Here is a 14,337-nt window from a genome sequence, read left to right as displayed (position 1 = left end):
TGATCGCTTGTCTGGGGTCTTGTGAACCCAGCATTCATTCCTGCCTGTGGCAGGGGGTCAGGCTAGATGATCTGTTCAGGTCCCTCATGACCCTAGCTACTATGAAACTATGAAAGATGGTAAAAAGACCCCATAGGTAGAAAATGAATTTCATTTTGCACAGAGGAAACGGAAGGTGGAAGTCTGTTCCTCTGGGTCCATGAGTAGTGAGGCGCTCTTTGATGTGCAGATAAGGCAGGATTCCTTCCCTGGTGGTGTCATATGGCAGAGAGGTGTAGAAATCTTTCTTATTGTTCAACATGATGTTTAAATCCAAAATCGGCTAAAATTTGGCATCTTCCATGTTTCAGGGATGTATTTGGTAGCCGTGTTGGTCTAACACTAAAAGAAATGAAAAACTCTAGGACTTCATTGCTGAACAGCAAGATAGATTTCTACACCTCCCTGCCTTTCTGCCATCTGACATCATCAGGGAAGTTATCTTGCCTTATCTGCACATCAAAGAGCAACTCACAAAGACACTCTCATGGACCCAAAGGAACAGACTTCTACCTTCAGCTTCCTCTGTGCAAAATGAAGTTAATTTTTTACCTATGGGGACTTTTTACCATCTTTTATTTTCCTTAAGCCTGAGGAAGGGTACATGTGCCCAAAAGCTAAACAGGAAAATAATTTTTTTTGTGATGTTTTAGTTTGGTCTAATAGAAGATATCATTCCTGAACCAAGAGTTCTAGAGTTTTGCATGAGGAGGAAAGGGTCTGTTGGTAACTTGGCAATGTAAATGCTGGATGATCCTTAGTGACGAGAACAAATCAGTCATTGATGACCTGCCTACTAAAAATGTATCTGTTTTATGAAGCTCATGTTTCGAAACTGAAGAAATATGAAAGAAATAGGTTATTAGGTTTTCTTTTCAGAAAACAAAATAATGCATCAAAAATGCGTCATTGCTTTCCGTGACCTCTTAACAACTCTGCTTTTCCATAGTTTTTCATAGTTAACTAAATGTTTGTTAATAATGTGCATTATTCAGTTGACAGGGTCAGTTTTAGAAGATGCATGGAAAGAAAAAGGAAAGACTGATATGGATGAAATGATTCAAAGGATTGAAAATGTTGTCTTGGATGCACATTGCAGCAGGTGGGAAGGACATTAGCTGTTCATTATGTTGTGTTGCTGTTATTCATGTGCAAGTTGTTGGGGGGGCTTTTTCCCTCTCTTTTTTTGGGATTGTGAAACCAAGTACAGTAAAAATTTAAATATAATCAATGTGCAGAAATCAGTTTGACGAATCTTAACAAGTCTTTGTTCTTACAAGCTAAAATTTAATATTTGTATGGTATTTCCATGTTACAAAATTTGTTTCTGAATAAATAGGGGTTTTTATGTTTGTTCAGTGACATATTTTTAAGCAACCAATACAAGCTTAATCATAAGTGTTAATATCCTTTTTTATAACTGTTCTCTAGTAAATGGTATAATTTTTGCATTTGTTGAAGCAACTTAGTATTTCTTGGGTTTTGTTTAAAATCCACTTTGTTAAAATGTATATACTACATGTATTTGGTGGATTAAAACAGAATAGGAAATAAATGTTGCATATAGTTCATATGCTGTTGACCTTTGTCCTCATATTCCAAATTTGAAACTGTAATGCTTCTAAATTGAACTGCTTTGTATTAAGCTAAAACAATGCATAGGTAGAAGTAATTTTATAGTGTCAGAGAAGGATATTCTCTACCACTTTATAAATTAAATGTTTTATTCCAGCTAGAGCAGGATATTGTAGATAACATACTGAAAAAGGGCAATGTGTGGGTGACTTGCTTTCTCTAGCACGTTGGGGGCCAATCTTTTCATCAGTCGTGATGTGCATTAGCCTCCCACTTTCTCTGACTACAACTCTGATCCCCTTCTGCTGCCTGATATGCTGCTCTTCTTTCTGCTTCCTACCCTGTGCTCTTTTCCTGATCTGCTGCTTCAGAATTGAGTTATTTTCTATTTTACATAAACTGTTAATGTACTGAACTATTTGGGGGAGGGGAGCGGATGCCTTTGGTACTGTATTGATTATAATTGAGAAGTGGTAGAAAAGCCATTTCTATGCATCCAGCCTGATGAAGAAAAATGTATCTGAGAGTACACCACAGCATAGAACAAGTCTTTGTATCTTCAGGATTTCATGGGCCACTTAGATGTGAAAAGCATTTCCTATTGTATAAGGACTGCTAGGAAAAATATCAAGTTAAGTGACCACCTGAACATGGGTAGAATTTTTATTCCACCCACCAAAAGACTATGGCTCTTGGGTGTCTGTAAATCCAAAGAAGTACCTACTATGTATTTTGTTTATTATCAGCATTTGCTTTAAATAATTTATGAGAGATTACTTTTTATTGTTTTATCATGCTCTGGGTTCATGGATATTTTTTTCAAAGTAACAAGCTGAGAGAGATTACTTTTTTTTTTTCTATTGCTGTCAGATATTTCATGGACCTAAATTTAACTACCATATCTTCCTGCCAAGGAATGACTAAGGGAAGTCCCTGTTGCTAGAATTTCAGAATGATGGTTTGATTAACCAAAATTTGAGGAAGACCTGTCAAACTTTGACAACAGTAGATAGCTGTAAAGAATGTTAATGCTGAAATAGTACAGGCATTAACCATACATACAGTTTATTAAATTTAGCATTTCATTTTTTCATATTTTCCTATTTCTGAGTGGGTGCTAAGCCTAAATTAGAGAAGCAACTTTGTCATTTGTTGTTGTACATAAAATTATATAAAATGCATATAACCTGTAAAACATATAGTTTTGAACTACCATATCTACTCCATCCTAAGACTACCCTGAATTTAAAATCCCCAATCATTAAATTCTGTTCATGAAAAAATTATAAATTGATTATAACTTTCAGTGTATATATAATTTAATTATTGGGGGATTGTCTTTTTTTTAATTCACACCCTACCACCGCTGCAGGGGGACAGGCAGTTGTGGGGCAGGTGGTGTGGGGAGATCAAACAGTTTGCCCCTTGCTTGAGCAGAGGCTGTGGGTGTCGGGTGCGCAGGGAGGGGGGAGGAGAGAGAGTTGACAGGGTGCAGAGGTGGGGGCTCCAACATGACATAATGTCATTAATTTCATTTTTCTTAAAATATCCTATTGAAATCTCCCAGATTGCTTTTAATAGAAACCAGGAGATAGATGCTGATGCTGGTAGATGCTCAGCCAATCCGGGAGAGTTGGCAGCCCTACATCTCCCCCCTCTTTTCCCTTCTACCCCTCCATACATGATTCTAAGGCATGGGACTTTTTTCCTTGTGTTAAATTCAAGTACATGTCATACTATATTCTAAGAACACATAGGTCTCTAAGAAAAACGTACCTTGTTTTTTGGTTTGATTTGGTTTTTTTGTTGGTTTCAGTTTTTGGAGTGGTTTTTTCCATATATGTTTTTTTCCCCATAAGTATGTATGTGTGTCATTTTCCCAGTCATGTCTGACTGACAGAGTAAGTCCTCCTAAAAAGATGGAGTGTCTAGGAAATATGGCATCAGGGGCTTGCTTGTGTGGCAGACTGTCTCCTGCAATGCCAAATTTATTCTATGTTCCTAGGTGTACTTACTGTAGGTCACACAAGCTTAGGCCCCAGAAAGTTGCAAAGGTAGTAGCAAGAGTGTTGACCATATGCTGTAAGTAGTTATTTATATACAAGATCCTGTAAAAAAAAAAAAAAAAAAAAAAAAAAAGTGGCATTTCCATATCACAGGCCTCATCAAGTAGTTAACTTGCTGCTTCAGGCACATGTTACAGCACTCAGCCAAATACCTATGGCTGTGAAAGGGTTAACACAGGACTGCCATCTTGGTAGCTGCATGGTATACAATGTCTCTAGGCTTGCTGCTTTTCCAGTGAAGAAAACAGCTTCCCCAGTTCATGTACCCTAGTTTTGGGGGGCTGATTTTTGGGCGAATGGTATGGGTAGTATATGAGAAGATACAGTATTTATCTTATGTTGTGTATTCAGGCCTGGATTTTAATAAAGCTTAATTTCGGGGAGACTGGGATTTACCATTACAATGTCATTCTCTTACATATTTGTGTAACTAATTGAAGTGATTGATTGCATAATGTTGCCGTATTAAACAAGCTTAAGTATTTGTTCCTTCAGACCAAATCATTCTATCACAAATGCAGTTGCACAGATACTCAGGGACTTAAAATAGAGTTGTTAGCTACTGAAGTGCTGTTGTCTTACTGTTTCTCTTGCTATTAGCTACAAATCTCTGTTACATTATTTTAATGTACTTTAACTTACATAGTCAGCATGCACAACATTACAGAGGCTTTGAGTTTACATTTTTATAGGAAGTATTTCCTGTAGAGTATTAAGCAGTCTTAGTGCTTTTATCTGTTGCAGAGATGTAAAGCAGATGCTTCTGAAACTTGTAGAACTGCGGTCAAGTAACTGGGGTAGAGTTCATATAACCTCGACGTATAGGGAAGCAACGCCGGAAAATGACCCCAACTATTTCATGGTATGAATACATTCAGAAACATCAGTTGTTCAAGTTAATATATGTTAATAAAGCAACAGGTATTCTTAACAGTAATAAATATTCTGGAAGTAGTGAAGTCTATTAATATAATTTTCAGGTTTTTATAAACGTGGATAATTTGTGTCAATTTTTTATTTTAGAATGAGCCAACATTTTATACCTCTGAGGGTGTTCCTTTCACTGCTGCAGACCCAGGTAGGCCTCCAGCTTTCATTTTCATGAAACTAGAGCATAAAGATTTAAAATAAGGTCATATAAATGGCAAATAATATTGATGCCCTGTTATCAGAAGTGTATGAATCTTGCTTCTAATTGGAAAATTTAACACAAGAAAACCTAAATTGATAGAAAGAGGCCACCGTGGCTTGGGCAGACATGCCTCTCAGAAAGAGAGATGAACCAACCAGTCAGACAAAACTCTTGTTGTTTTCCATGGACCCCTGCAATGGGTAGCTAGCTGTAGCTTCAAGTCTTGGTTTGTTTCATTTCATTGGCAAAACTCTTTTTTTTTTTTTCCCAATTGACTCTCTCAAAAAGTAGCACAGAAAGAGGATTGTTTAGGTAAGTTGGTACAGAGTTGTGGTTTAACCATATGGAGATAAATATACTTACTATTTTTGTAATCCTCAAGAGACTTAGATGGTTCTATCCTGCCCTAGACTTAAAGAATGCAAATACCTTCAAGCACTTTCCCTGTGGAATGGAGAACCCAGCCTTAGCTTCCCATGGTCAGCCTAGAGGAGTTTGGTATATCCATCCCCAGTGCCTATTGCTATTCATCCAAACAGTCCAAAATCCTCTAATGTAGTTTGTAAATGTTTGTATTTATTTTGCACTTAGTAGGAAAAGGTCTTTTATTTCATTTAGTTATAGCACAGCATTTTGTACCCTCTTCAGGGAGCTTGTGATTATTGTCATACTTGTCCAGAGAAATGAATTTCCTGCTTGACTTGGTAAGTGAGTGCAAAGTCATGTAAAAACAGAAATGGAAATTATGCAGTATAGACAGTTTTGTTTGCAAAGCCTGATAAAAAGACTGTCCTTGGACCATGTAGTTGGATTTTAGTTTAAAAGACTATTTTGCTCTGTTCTAAGGTACATTCTCATGTTAAGACCTCTGAGAAATGCTCATGTACTAAACAAAGGGGTTTTTTCTGTTTGTAGACTATCAAGAGAAATATCAAGAGTTGCTTGAAAGAGAAGATTTGTTTCCAGATTATGAAGAAAATGGAACAGACTTATCAGGAGCTGGAGATCCGTATGTTCTGCTTTAGATTTGATTTAATTTGATTGAGAGTGTCCATAATTTTCAATTAAAATTTTAAGTTGGGTATAGACATTATACTAACAGGTATAAGTGATCAGAAACTGATCTAAACCTGTAACAGAACAGAAGTTCAATGCACATAGACTGGTTTAAAAATGGTGGACTCCAGTCTAAGATAGACCTGGATCAATGCAGTATCAGGTTTAATTGGTGTGTTAGACTGGTCTATCAAACTTCAGCACCAGATTCCTCTCCAGACTCAACTTAGGGTGCTACCTCAGGCATCCCAGGCTCCTTTGCAGGCCCCCTAACCCTATGTTGCAAGGCAGGTGGACTAGTTTCCCCTATACTCATTTGCTCCAACCAAGTACTAGGCCAGCCCAACCCCTGTGCTGTCCGGGAACTGAGGGAGCAAAGCCTCTGCTCCCAAACACCACATCGTGCCTGCACCTGTCAGCTGAACTGGGCAGCAGGGGGAAGGGTAAGGGAAGGGGATGAAGACCCTGCTCCCAACACCTGCCCCCCTCAATGCTCAGATCTGCACAGCTGGGAGGCCCTGTGCAGTGGAGGCTCCCCACACAGCAGCGAGGTAGCAGCTAGAAGGAAGACAGGGCTATGGAGAGGAGCCCCGCTGGCCAGTTGACCCAGGTAACAGAGGGAAAAGCTCTTGCTGTGCAGGCCCCCCAGCTGTGCAGACCTGAGCTCTAAGAGGGCTGGGGCAGGGGGCTCCAGCAGAGGGCCCAGGTAGCAGCTGGTGGGGGCGGGCAGAGCTGTAGAGAAGGACCCCACTGGCTAGCCAAGCCAGGAAGCCTCCCTGTTTGCTCCCCCTGCCTACTCTGGGCTGTGTGCTGGCTGAGCCAGGAGCGGCAACTGGGCAGAAGTGCTGCAGCCTGACCGCCAAAGCCTCCATTCCTGCACCCCCTCTCCCTGTTCCTCTGAGGGACCCAGTCCTTCAGTCTGCAGAGCACCTACCCCCTGTGACACCACCAGCAGGGATCCCACTCTAGAAGCCTAGGGCTGGACATAGGAGAGGGCCCATGGTGACAGCAGGGGTTGGGGATGTGTTCCTGACATCCAGTAAGGGATGACCCCACTCAGCTGCGCTTGGTTGCCCTTTGGCAATTTCCAGCATACTGGGAGGCATGCAGGAGTGTCCTCTGCCTTCTGGCCTCAGACAGTGCAGGCATCTGCCTGCTCCTGCCCCCACCCCCAATGAAGGGTGAACATGTGTTCTGTTCATTCCTGATCCAGTCTACACAGCTTTGGTCAATTCTGCCTTGGGCTTTTTTAATGTACTTGGACTTAAATAAGGGGTGGGCAAAGTTCAGCCTGCAGGCCAGATCCAGCCACCAGTGGATTCCATTTCCCAGCAGCTCATGCCTGCATGGCTGGGCAGTCTCCATGGAGACCCCAGCCACAGCTGTGATGTGATAGTACAAGGCTAGGATTGCCATGGAGACCAGCCCCAGCTGCGCTAGCAGGGTGTGCAGCAGGCCAGGGAGCTGCTCTGCAGTTGCTGGGATCTTGCAGTGGGGGCAGCTTGGTCTGGGACCAGGGAAGAGGCACGATCTGCAGCCTGCAGGCTTGGGGCAGGGATGCCCTGGCAGCAGATCACAAGTTTTCCTTGGCTCTGAACCACGCTGTCACCACTGCAAGGAGCCAGGGCAGAGCCACTGTGCTGCCTGTGTGTCCCTGCCTGGAGCATGCAGACTGAAGATTGCAGCTCTACCCTGGCCCTGACCAACCTGCCCCCACTGCAAGATCCTAGCAGCTCTGGAGCAGCCCCCTGCCATGCCACACGCCCTGCCAGCACAGCTGGGGCTGGTCTCCATGGCAGCCCCAGCCTTGCACTGTCACAGCACAGCTGTGGCTGGGGTCTTCATGGAGACCGGCCCCAGCCATGCAAGCAGGGGCTCCTGGGAGATAGAATCCAGCTGCTGCCTGGATCTGTCACTTTGTCCACCCCTGCCTTAGAGCCAAGTCCCAGCACAACATGTAAAGCAACTTATTGAGGGTTATAGTATTAGACTTAGTGGGCCAGACTTTGCTTGGTTGATATTTGGAGTGGTTACTAGATTTGGCCTTTTAGAAGATGACCCTCCAGAAGTTGCCCAGGCTGCACCACAGGGAGGTATTTATCATGCGCCATCATTCTCAATAATGGGAAGCGCTTACATAGAAGAAACACCAGAGAACACCATCACTGCATTATACTGTCTGACAAGCAACCACCTAAAGACCTAACCCATTCATTTACTATAGAGGAATTGACAGTCGGCATAAGCCTACTAAAACACGGGAAGTCAGCGGGAGTAGGCAACATACTCGCTGAGATGATGCAATACCTAGAACCCCTTGCAAGGCAATGGCTCCTTGATCTATTAGACACATGCCTGATGAGTAAACAAATACCATCTGTATGAAGGAAGGCAAGAGTCATACCTCTGCCCAAATCAGGAAAAGACCTTACATCACCAGAAAGTTACTAGACCAATCTCCCTCCTCAGCATTGCCTACAAACTATACGAATGTCTAATCCTGCACTGAATTTCACCCTTGATAAATTCCTGACTTACACAAGACCCGAACGGGTTTTAGACCAGGTTGATCCCATGCAGGCCAGCTATTTAAACCTCACACAGCATATTAAAGATGGTTTCCAGCAGAAGTTAATCACTAGTGCAGCATTTGTTGATGTATCTGCCGCATACGATACTGTCCAGCACCGCAGCATGATCCACAAACTGTTCCTTATGACTGATGACTTAGATCTAAGTCAGACCATCTGTAGCGTCTTGGAGAATAGGCTCTTCTGTGTGGAACTAAATGGCCAGAAAAGTAGATGGCACTCCCAAAAGAACGGCTTACCACAAAGCAGTGTGCTCACTCCACTTCTATTCAGCATCTATGTTAATGATCAAATGTGGAAAGATCCTGTCAAATGTCAGCACTTCATCTATGCTGACAATCTCTGCATTACCACGCAGCAGAAGAACTTTAGGGACGCAAAGAAGATCCTGGAGAGGGCACTGAACGAGATGTCAGATTGTTACCTAAATAATTATCTCAAACTCAGCCCTAGCAAAACCTGAATCTGTTTTTTCCATCTGAGAAAATGGGATGCAGGACAACACCTGAATGTCACCTGGCGTGACCAGTCATATATCAGAAACACCGCATCTATTTAGAGGCAACACTGGACCATACACTTAGTTACAAAAAGCATATATTAAATACCAAAGCAAAGGTCAACACACAAAAAAAAACCCACATTCTGTGTAAGGTCACAAATTCCAAGTGGATAGCACAGTCATTCACCTTATGCACTGCTGCCTTAACACTGTTTCTCCATGGCTAAAAATGCCTGCCCCACCTGGGAATGCTCAAGTCACAGTAAACATTGACGCTGCCCTAACTGATGCATGGAGTCCCCCATAGTTTAGTAGTATAATCCTTGTTTGTCTCAGTGGCCTAAATGGGGGATGAAAGGTCTGGGCAGCTTCCCCCACACCCGCAAAAAAACCAAACCCCCAAACAAAAACAAAAAAACTTCCTGCCTAGGCATATGCATTGACGGTCTGGGTGACCTCTCATGCATATACCGTGAACTGGAAGGATCAACAGTTGCCATGAAATGATACATGCAGAACTATAACAGGCTGCCTAAAACCTACCCCTGTTCTAGCCTATATGCATTATGGCATAGCACCCCCTTACATCAGGAGGGAAATAGCAGGCATCATTAACTGGCAGGTACAAGAGTCAGACGGCTACCTGCTATATGGAAATCACTCGGCACACTGTCACGCCTCATTGAGAAATAGCTTTTTTGTCATCTACTATACCATTGACCACATCACTGGAATCAGTCAGAACTACCGTCTGGGAAAAAGAATGGGAATAACTAGGCAATAAATCTATTGAATGGATCCAGTGAGGAATTATCCCCAGCAAGGAGTTAGCATCAGGCTCCAGCTACAAATGTCATAAGTAGCAGAGCCTGAATAGACTGAGAATGGCTCTCGGAAAATGCAACTTTCTTATGAAATCATGGGACCTTTATGCAATCAACTAATGTGTTTGTCAGGAGTAGCAAGCCATGGATCACCTTCTGAGATGCCCTGTAGCAACACTGCACCCCATAAGATCTGGCAACACCAACATCAGAAGCAGTGGCTTGTGCAGAATATTGGGAGCAGACTGTATAGAAAGGTTGGACTGGAGACACGATGATGAAGACTGAAAAAATTGTATTCAAATCATAGACTCATTGAATCAATGAGTCGGAAGGGACCTAGACAGATTATCTAGTCCGACCCCCTGCCATGGGCAGGAAGGAGCACTGGGGGTGGCAGTGGTCATAAGACCCCAGTCAGGTGTCTATCCAGTCTCCTCTTGAAGATTTCCAGGGAAGGTGAGTGCACCACGTCTCTGGGAAGCCTATTCCAGGCTTTGGCCACCTTTACAGTGAAATAGTTCTTCCTAGTATCTAACCTAAACCTGTCCTCCCTTAGCTTGTGGCCATTGTTCCTGGTGACTCCAAGGGGGGCCCTGGTGAACAGACTTTCCCTGAGTCTCTGCTGGTGGCCCCTGATAAGGTTGTAGGCAGCCACAGGATCCCCCCTCAGTCTCCTCTTGCGGAGACTGAAGAGATTCAGGTCCCTCTGCCTCTCCTCATAGGGCTGGCCACAGAGGCCCTCAACCATACATGCGATACCTCCTCTGGACCCTCTCCAGCTTCTCCAGGGCTCCATGCTCCTACCCGTGTCCCTCTGAGTCTTAAGGTCTCATGTTAGACACTCAGAAAATGATACATGCACAATTTGTAGTCACCTATCAGGATAAAAATGTTGCGCTGCATGCCTGCAGCTCCTGCCCTCGCATGGGGAAACCCCACACTGGACTCTGCAGGGGACAGGGCTCCTTCCACTCCAGGCAGAGTCTAAGACCTGCACAGCAGCAGGTGGGGAAGGCAGTGGGCTTCAGCATGGGGCTTTCTCAGCTGCAAGTGTAGGAGCTGCAAGCATGCCACGGTAGAGGTGGCAGCAGGAGCCAGCTGGCAACTGTAGGGACTGGGCTGTCTCCTACTACTTTCTGTGATCCCAGCTTTGTAGCTAGGAACCAAGCTCTGCAGGTACCTCCTGGCAGCATACTATTTCTGGCTGCAGTGTCAGAACTGCAGAACACAGCAGGAGCCAGCTCAGCCCCACGGTTCCCAGCTGGCTCTTACTGCTGCCAACCCTGACCTCCAGGGTTCCATGCTCCCACCCATGTCCCTCTTGAAGTGCAGCGCCCAGAACTGGACACAGTACTCCAGCTGCGGCCTGACCAGCGCTGCATAGAGGGGGAGCAAGACCTCTCTGGACCTGTTAGTGGTGCCCCTGTTGATGTATAACAGGGTGCAATTGGCTCTGCCTATTGCTTCATCGCATTGGTGACTCATTCATCCTGGAGTCAATCCTGACTCCAAGATCCCTCTCTGCCTCTGTGCTGCTGAGAGAGGTATGGCAAAGAATAGCTATCCTCTGGTTCACTGCCAAGTTACAAAGAGAGTTCAAGTAGGACTCCATAGGGCTTCTTCCAAGGTCAGGGAATATGGATGTCATAGGAAGTACAATTAAAAAATTATAGTTGATACCAGCCTTAGTGGGCTTGCAAGTCTTATGGAGGACAAATTTGGAATTCAGAATCATCTTGATTAAATCTGAAATCCAAAGAGGAACCTCAGTAAACACAATTGCAAAGGACTGTGTTTAGGAAAGAGAATTTGGATGCAGTAATACAAAATGGGGAATAGTTGGCTTGGCAACAGTACTGAAGAAAAAGATATTGGGATTATAGTAGACAACAAACTGAATGAGTTAATAATGTGATGCTGTCAGAAAAAGTCAAATGTCATTCTTGGGTATTAACAGGGGTGTCATATATAATAAATCCCCTCTGCTGATGAGGCCTAAGCTGGAGGACTATATCCAGTTTGGGGCACAACAGTTTAAGAAATATATAGCCAAACTGGAGAGAATATAAAGGGTAGCCACAAGAATAAGAGGTTTAGAAAAATATCAACTATGAAGAAAAATGGAAACAATTCAATTTATGTAGTGCAGAGAAGCCAAGATTAAGAAACAGACCATACTGATAATCTTCAGACATGTAAATGGTTGTTAAAAAGAGGACAGTGTGTAATTGTTTATGTTCATAGAGGGTAGGGCAAGAAGTAATCTGATTTAATCTGGAGCAACAAAAAATAGGCTGGGTATTAAAAAAAAATCAAACAAACTTGAATTAAAAGGACAGTGCAGCAGTAGAGTGGGCTACTAGGCCTGTTGTGGAATTTGTACTGGAGGTTTTTAAGAACAAGTTAGACAAGCACCTAGTGAGTGGTGTAGGTTTAGTTGACCTGCTTCAGGGCAGTGTGAGAGAGAATACAGCAGGAGCCAGCTCAGCCCCACTGTTCCCAGCTGGCTCTTACTGCTGCCGACCCTGACCTCCAGGGCTCCATGCTCCCACCCGCTGCCACTCCCCCACCCTGCCTGCTACCACTGCCTTTCCCTGTTGCTTCCCACCTGCAGCTCTGGCACCACGTAGTTCTGGCTGCAGGGCCAGGACTACACGATGCAGCCAGAGCACCACATGGTTGCCAGCTGGGAACTGCATAGTACTGACTGGGCCCAGGTGGCTCTTGCTGCACCGGCGATCCTCCTTGCCCTCCACCCATTCTTACCTGAATTTCTCTCTCCGGTGGAGTGAAATGCCCCAAGCTAGAAGCTTCTGCTAAGGCAGAAACTTCCGGCTAGGGGTGGGGCAGGGCTGGTGGGTCTTGCTACTGCTGCTGCCAGCTTCCCGTGGGTCCTGCTGCCACTGGCTCCTGTCAACTTCGACAGGCAGTCGGGGCAGATAAGTAATAATTTTAAAAAAAATTCTAGGAGCCCCGCAGGCTGGATAGAATGGTCTGGTGGGCCGGATTGAGCCCGTGGGCTGTATTTTGCCCACCCCTGTTGTAAACTAAAACTCTGGATTTTTCTCCCATTACGTGGATTAGTTTATGTAATCCCTATGTTCCTAAATGGGTTAATGGCTTTGTTTTTGTCTCCTACCCACCTTGCCTCTCAGCAGTGGTTTCTCATTTTGCTTTCCTCCTTTTCTACCCTTTGCATTCTAATTACTGCTTTCTGTTTATTATCATGCTTCTTGCAGTCTGATGAAGTAAATCTGCTATTTACGAAAGCTTATGATTTATTTAGTCTATAACATGCAAATCTACCCTGTCTTCTGCTTTTGTTAGTTTTGCCATCTGCAGGTAGATCAGTAAATAGTTGTTCCTGATTTTTTGCAAGAACCTTGTATGAAAATTTTTATTTCAGGAAATTAAGTATTTTAAAAATGTTCCTCATCCATACAATATTTTGCATTTTTATAAGTAAGCACACTAATGATCTATTTACAAATTTAAAATGGCTCTTTAACATTCTAGAATTTTTTACGTGTATACTTGTACTCTTAAGTATTCAAGGCTGTAGATAGGGGAAACAACTGCAGTAATTTAAAAAAGGGTATATGTTACTTCTGAATATAGGTTAAGTGATCTATTATTCTATTTCTTCCCTGCCCTTCTCCCCGCCCCCACAACTTCCGCAATCCCCCAATAAGTGAAAATCAAAGCAGGGCAAGTTTACCACCCCCCAAATGAACAGCTGCTAAATTATTGTGGTTTGCCTTCAGCTTGAAACATGCTAACCTTCTCTCCCACCTCTTCAACAGACATGATAGTTTCAGTTGTCCACCTTACAAGTCATGAAATAGCTAAAATAAAACACAAGTCTACTTTAACATTGGGCAAAGCATAGTGGCAAATGTGAGCTTTTTAAAGAGGTTACAACTATACATTCTTAGGATGCTGTTTCTATCAGATCTCACAAGCTAAGCAGTCATGTGGATCTGCCATGGATTATATCTAGGTGCTGCACAAAGTTGAGCAGTGTTCAGTTGTCATTTTTTTCATTTAGTTCTGAAAACTGCCCCACTGATGTTGGTGGTTTTGTCTGATAGAAGGCTCTGTTGGTGATCACAAAAGAAACTATAACACTTTTCATGAAGTATTGTTAGGGGAAAGAATACTGCCACTTCATTGTACCTAAATTTGCTGTTTGACTTCATTCTGAGTCTGCATTCTTCACTGTCATGCCCTAAAGTATGTATTATTAAGGTTTTTCTCATATTCATCATCTTTTGCAATAATGAGTTACACTTAAAGCATGAGCTGAATATGTTGGTGTCAGGTGGGGAATATATTTCAGTCACTTTCTTGTTGGCTTCCTATATCTGACTCTTTAAAGCAACAATCCTCCTTTTTATTAATATGGAGTTAAAAAAATACTGAATTGTGTTCCTTAGAACTTTTTTTTTTTAATGAACATGATTTCTCCTGCCTGTAGACAGTAGTGTACTATCTTTACCATTACTTATTACAGGATGCCTTTGTCACTAAAGACTAACAAAAATAACTT

At 43.1% G+C, this 14,337-nt stretch overlaps 1 protein-coding gene across 3 annotated transcripts in view; it reads left to right on the top strand.

Annotated features, from left to right (window-relative positions):
- The window catches only part of PAIP1 (poly(A) binding protein interacting protein 1), a 44,476-nt gene that overhangs the window by 28,663 nt on the left and 1,476 nt on the right, over positions 1-14,337 (top strand). For all 3 annotated transcript variants that reach the window (XM_019532028.1, XM_019532027.1, XM_019532026.1), the window contains 4 exons: positions 1,035-1,141; positions 4,425-4,542; positions 4,704-4,758; positions 5,728-5,821. In XM_019532028.1, the coding sequence (XP_019387573.1) occupies positions 1,035-1,141; positions 4,425-4,542; positions 4,704-4,758; positions 5,728-5,821 (374 nt within the window). The remainder of the gene's footprint in view (positions 1-1,034; positions 1,142-4,424; positions 4,543-4,703; positions 4,759-5,727; positions 5,822-14,337) is intronic.

Source organism: Crocodylus porosus, unplaced genomic scaffold (genome assembly GCF_001723895.1).
Source record: "Crocodylus porosus isolate Cpor-Errol unplaced genomic scaffold, CroPor_comp1, whole genome shotgun sequence".
Classification (NCBI taxonomy): Eukaryota; Metazoa; Chordata; order Crocodylia; family Crocodylidae; genus Crocodylus; species Crocodylus porosus.
The sequence above is the reverse complement of the archived record's forward strand: the minus strand, read 5'-3'. Positions and strand labels throughout refer to the sequence as shown.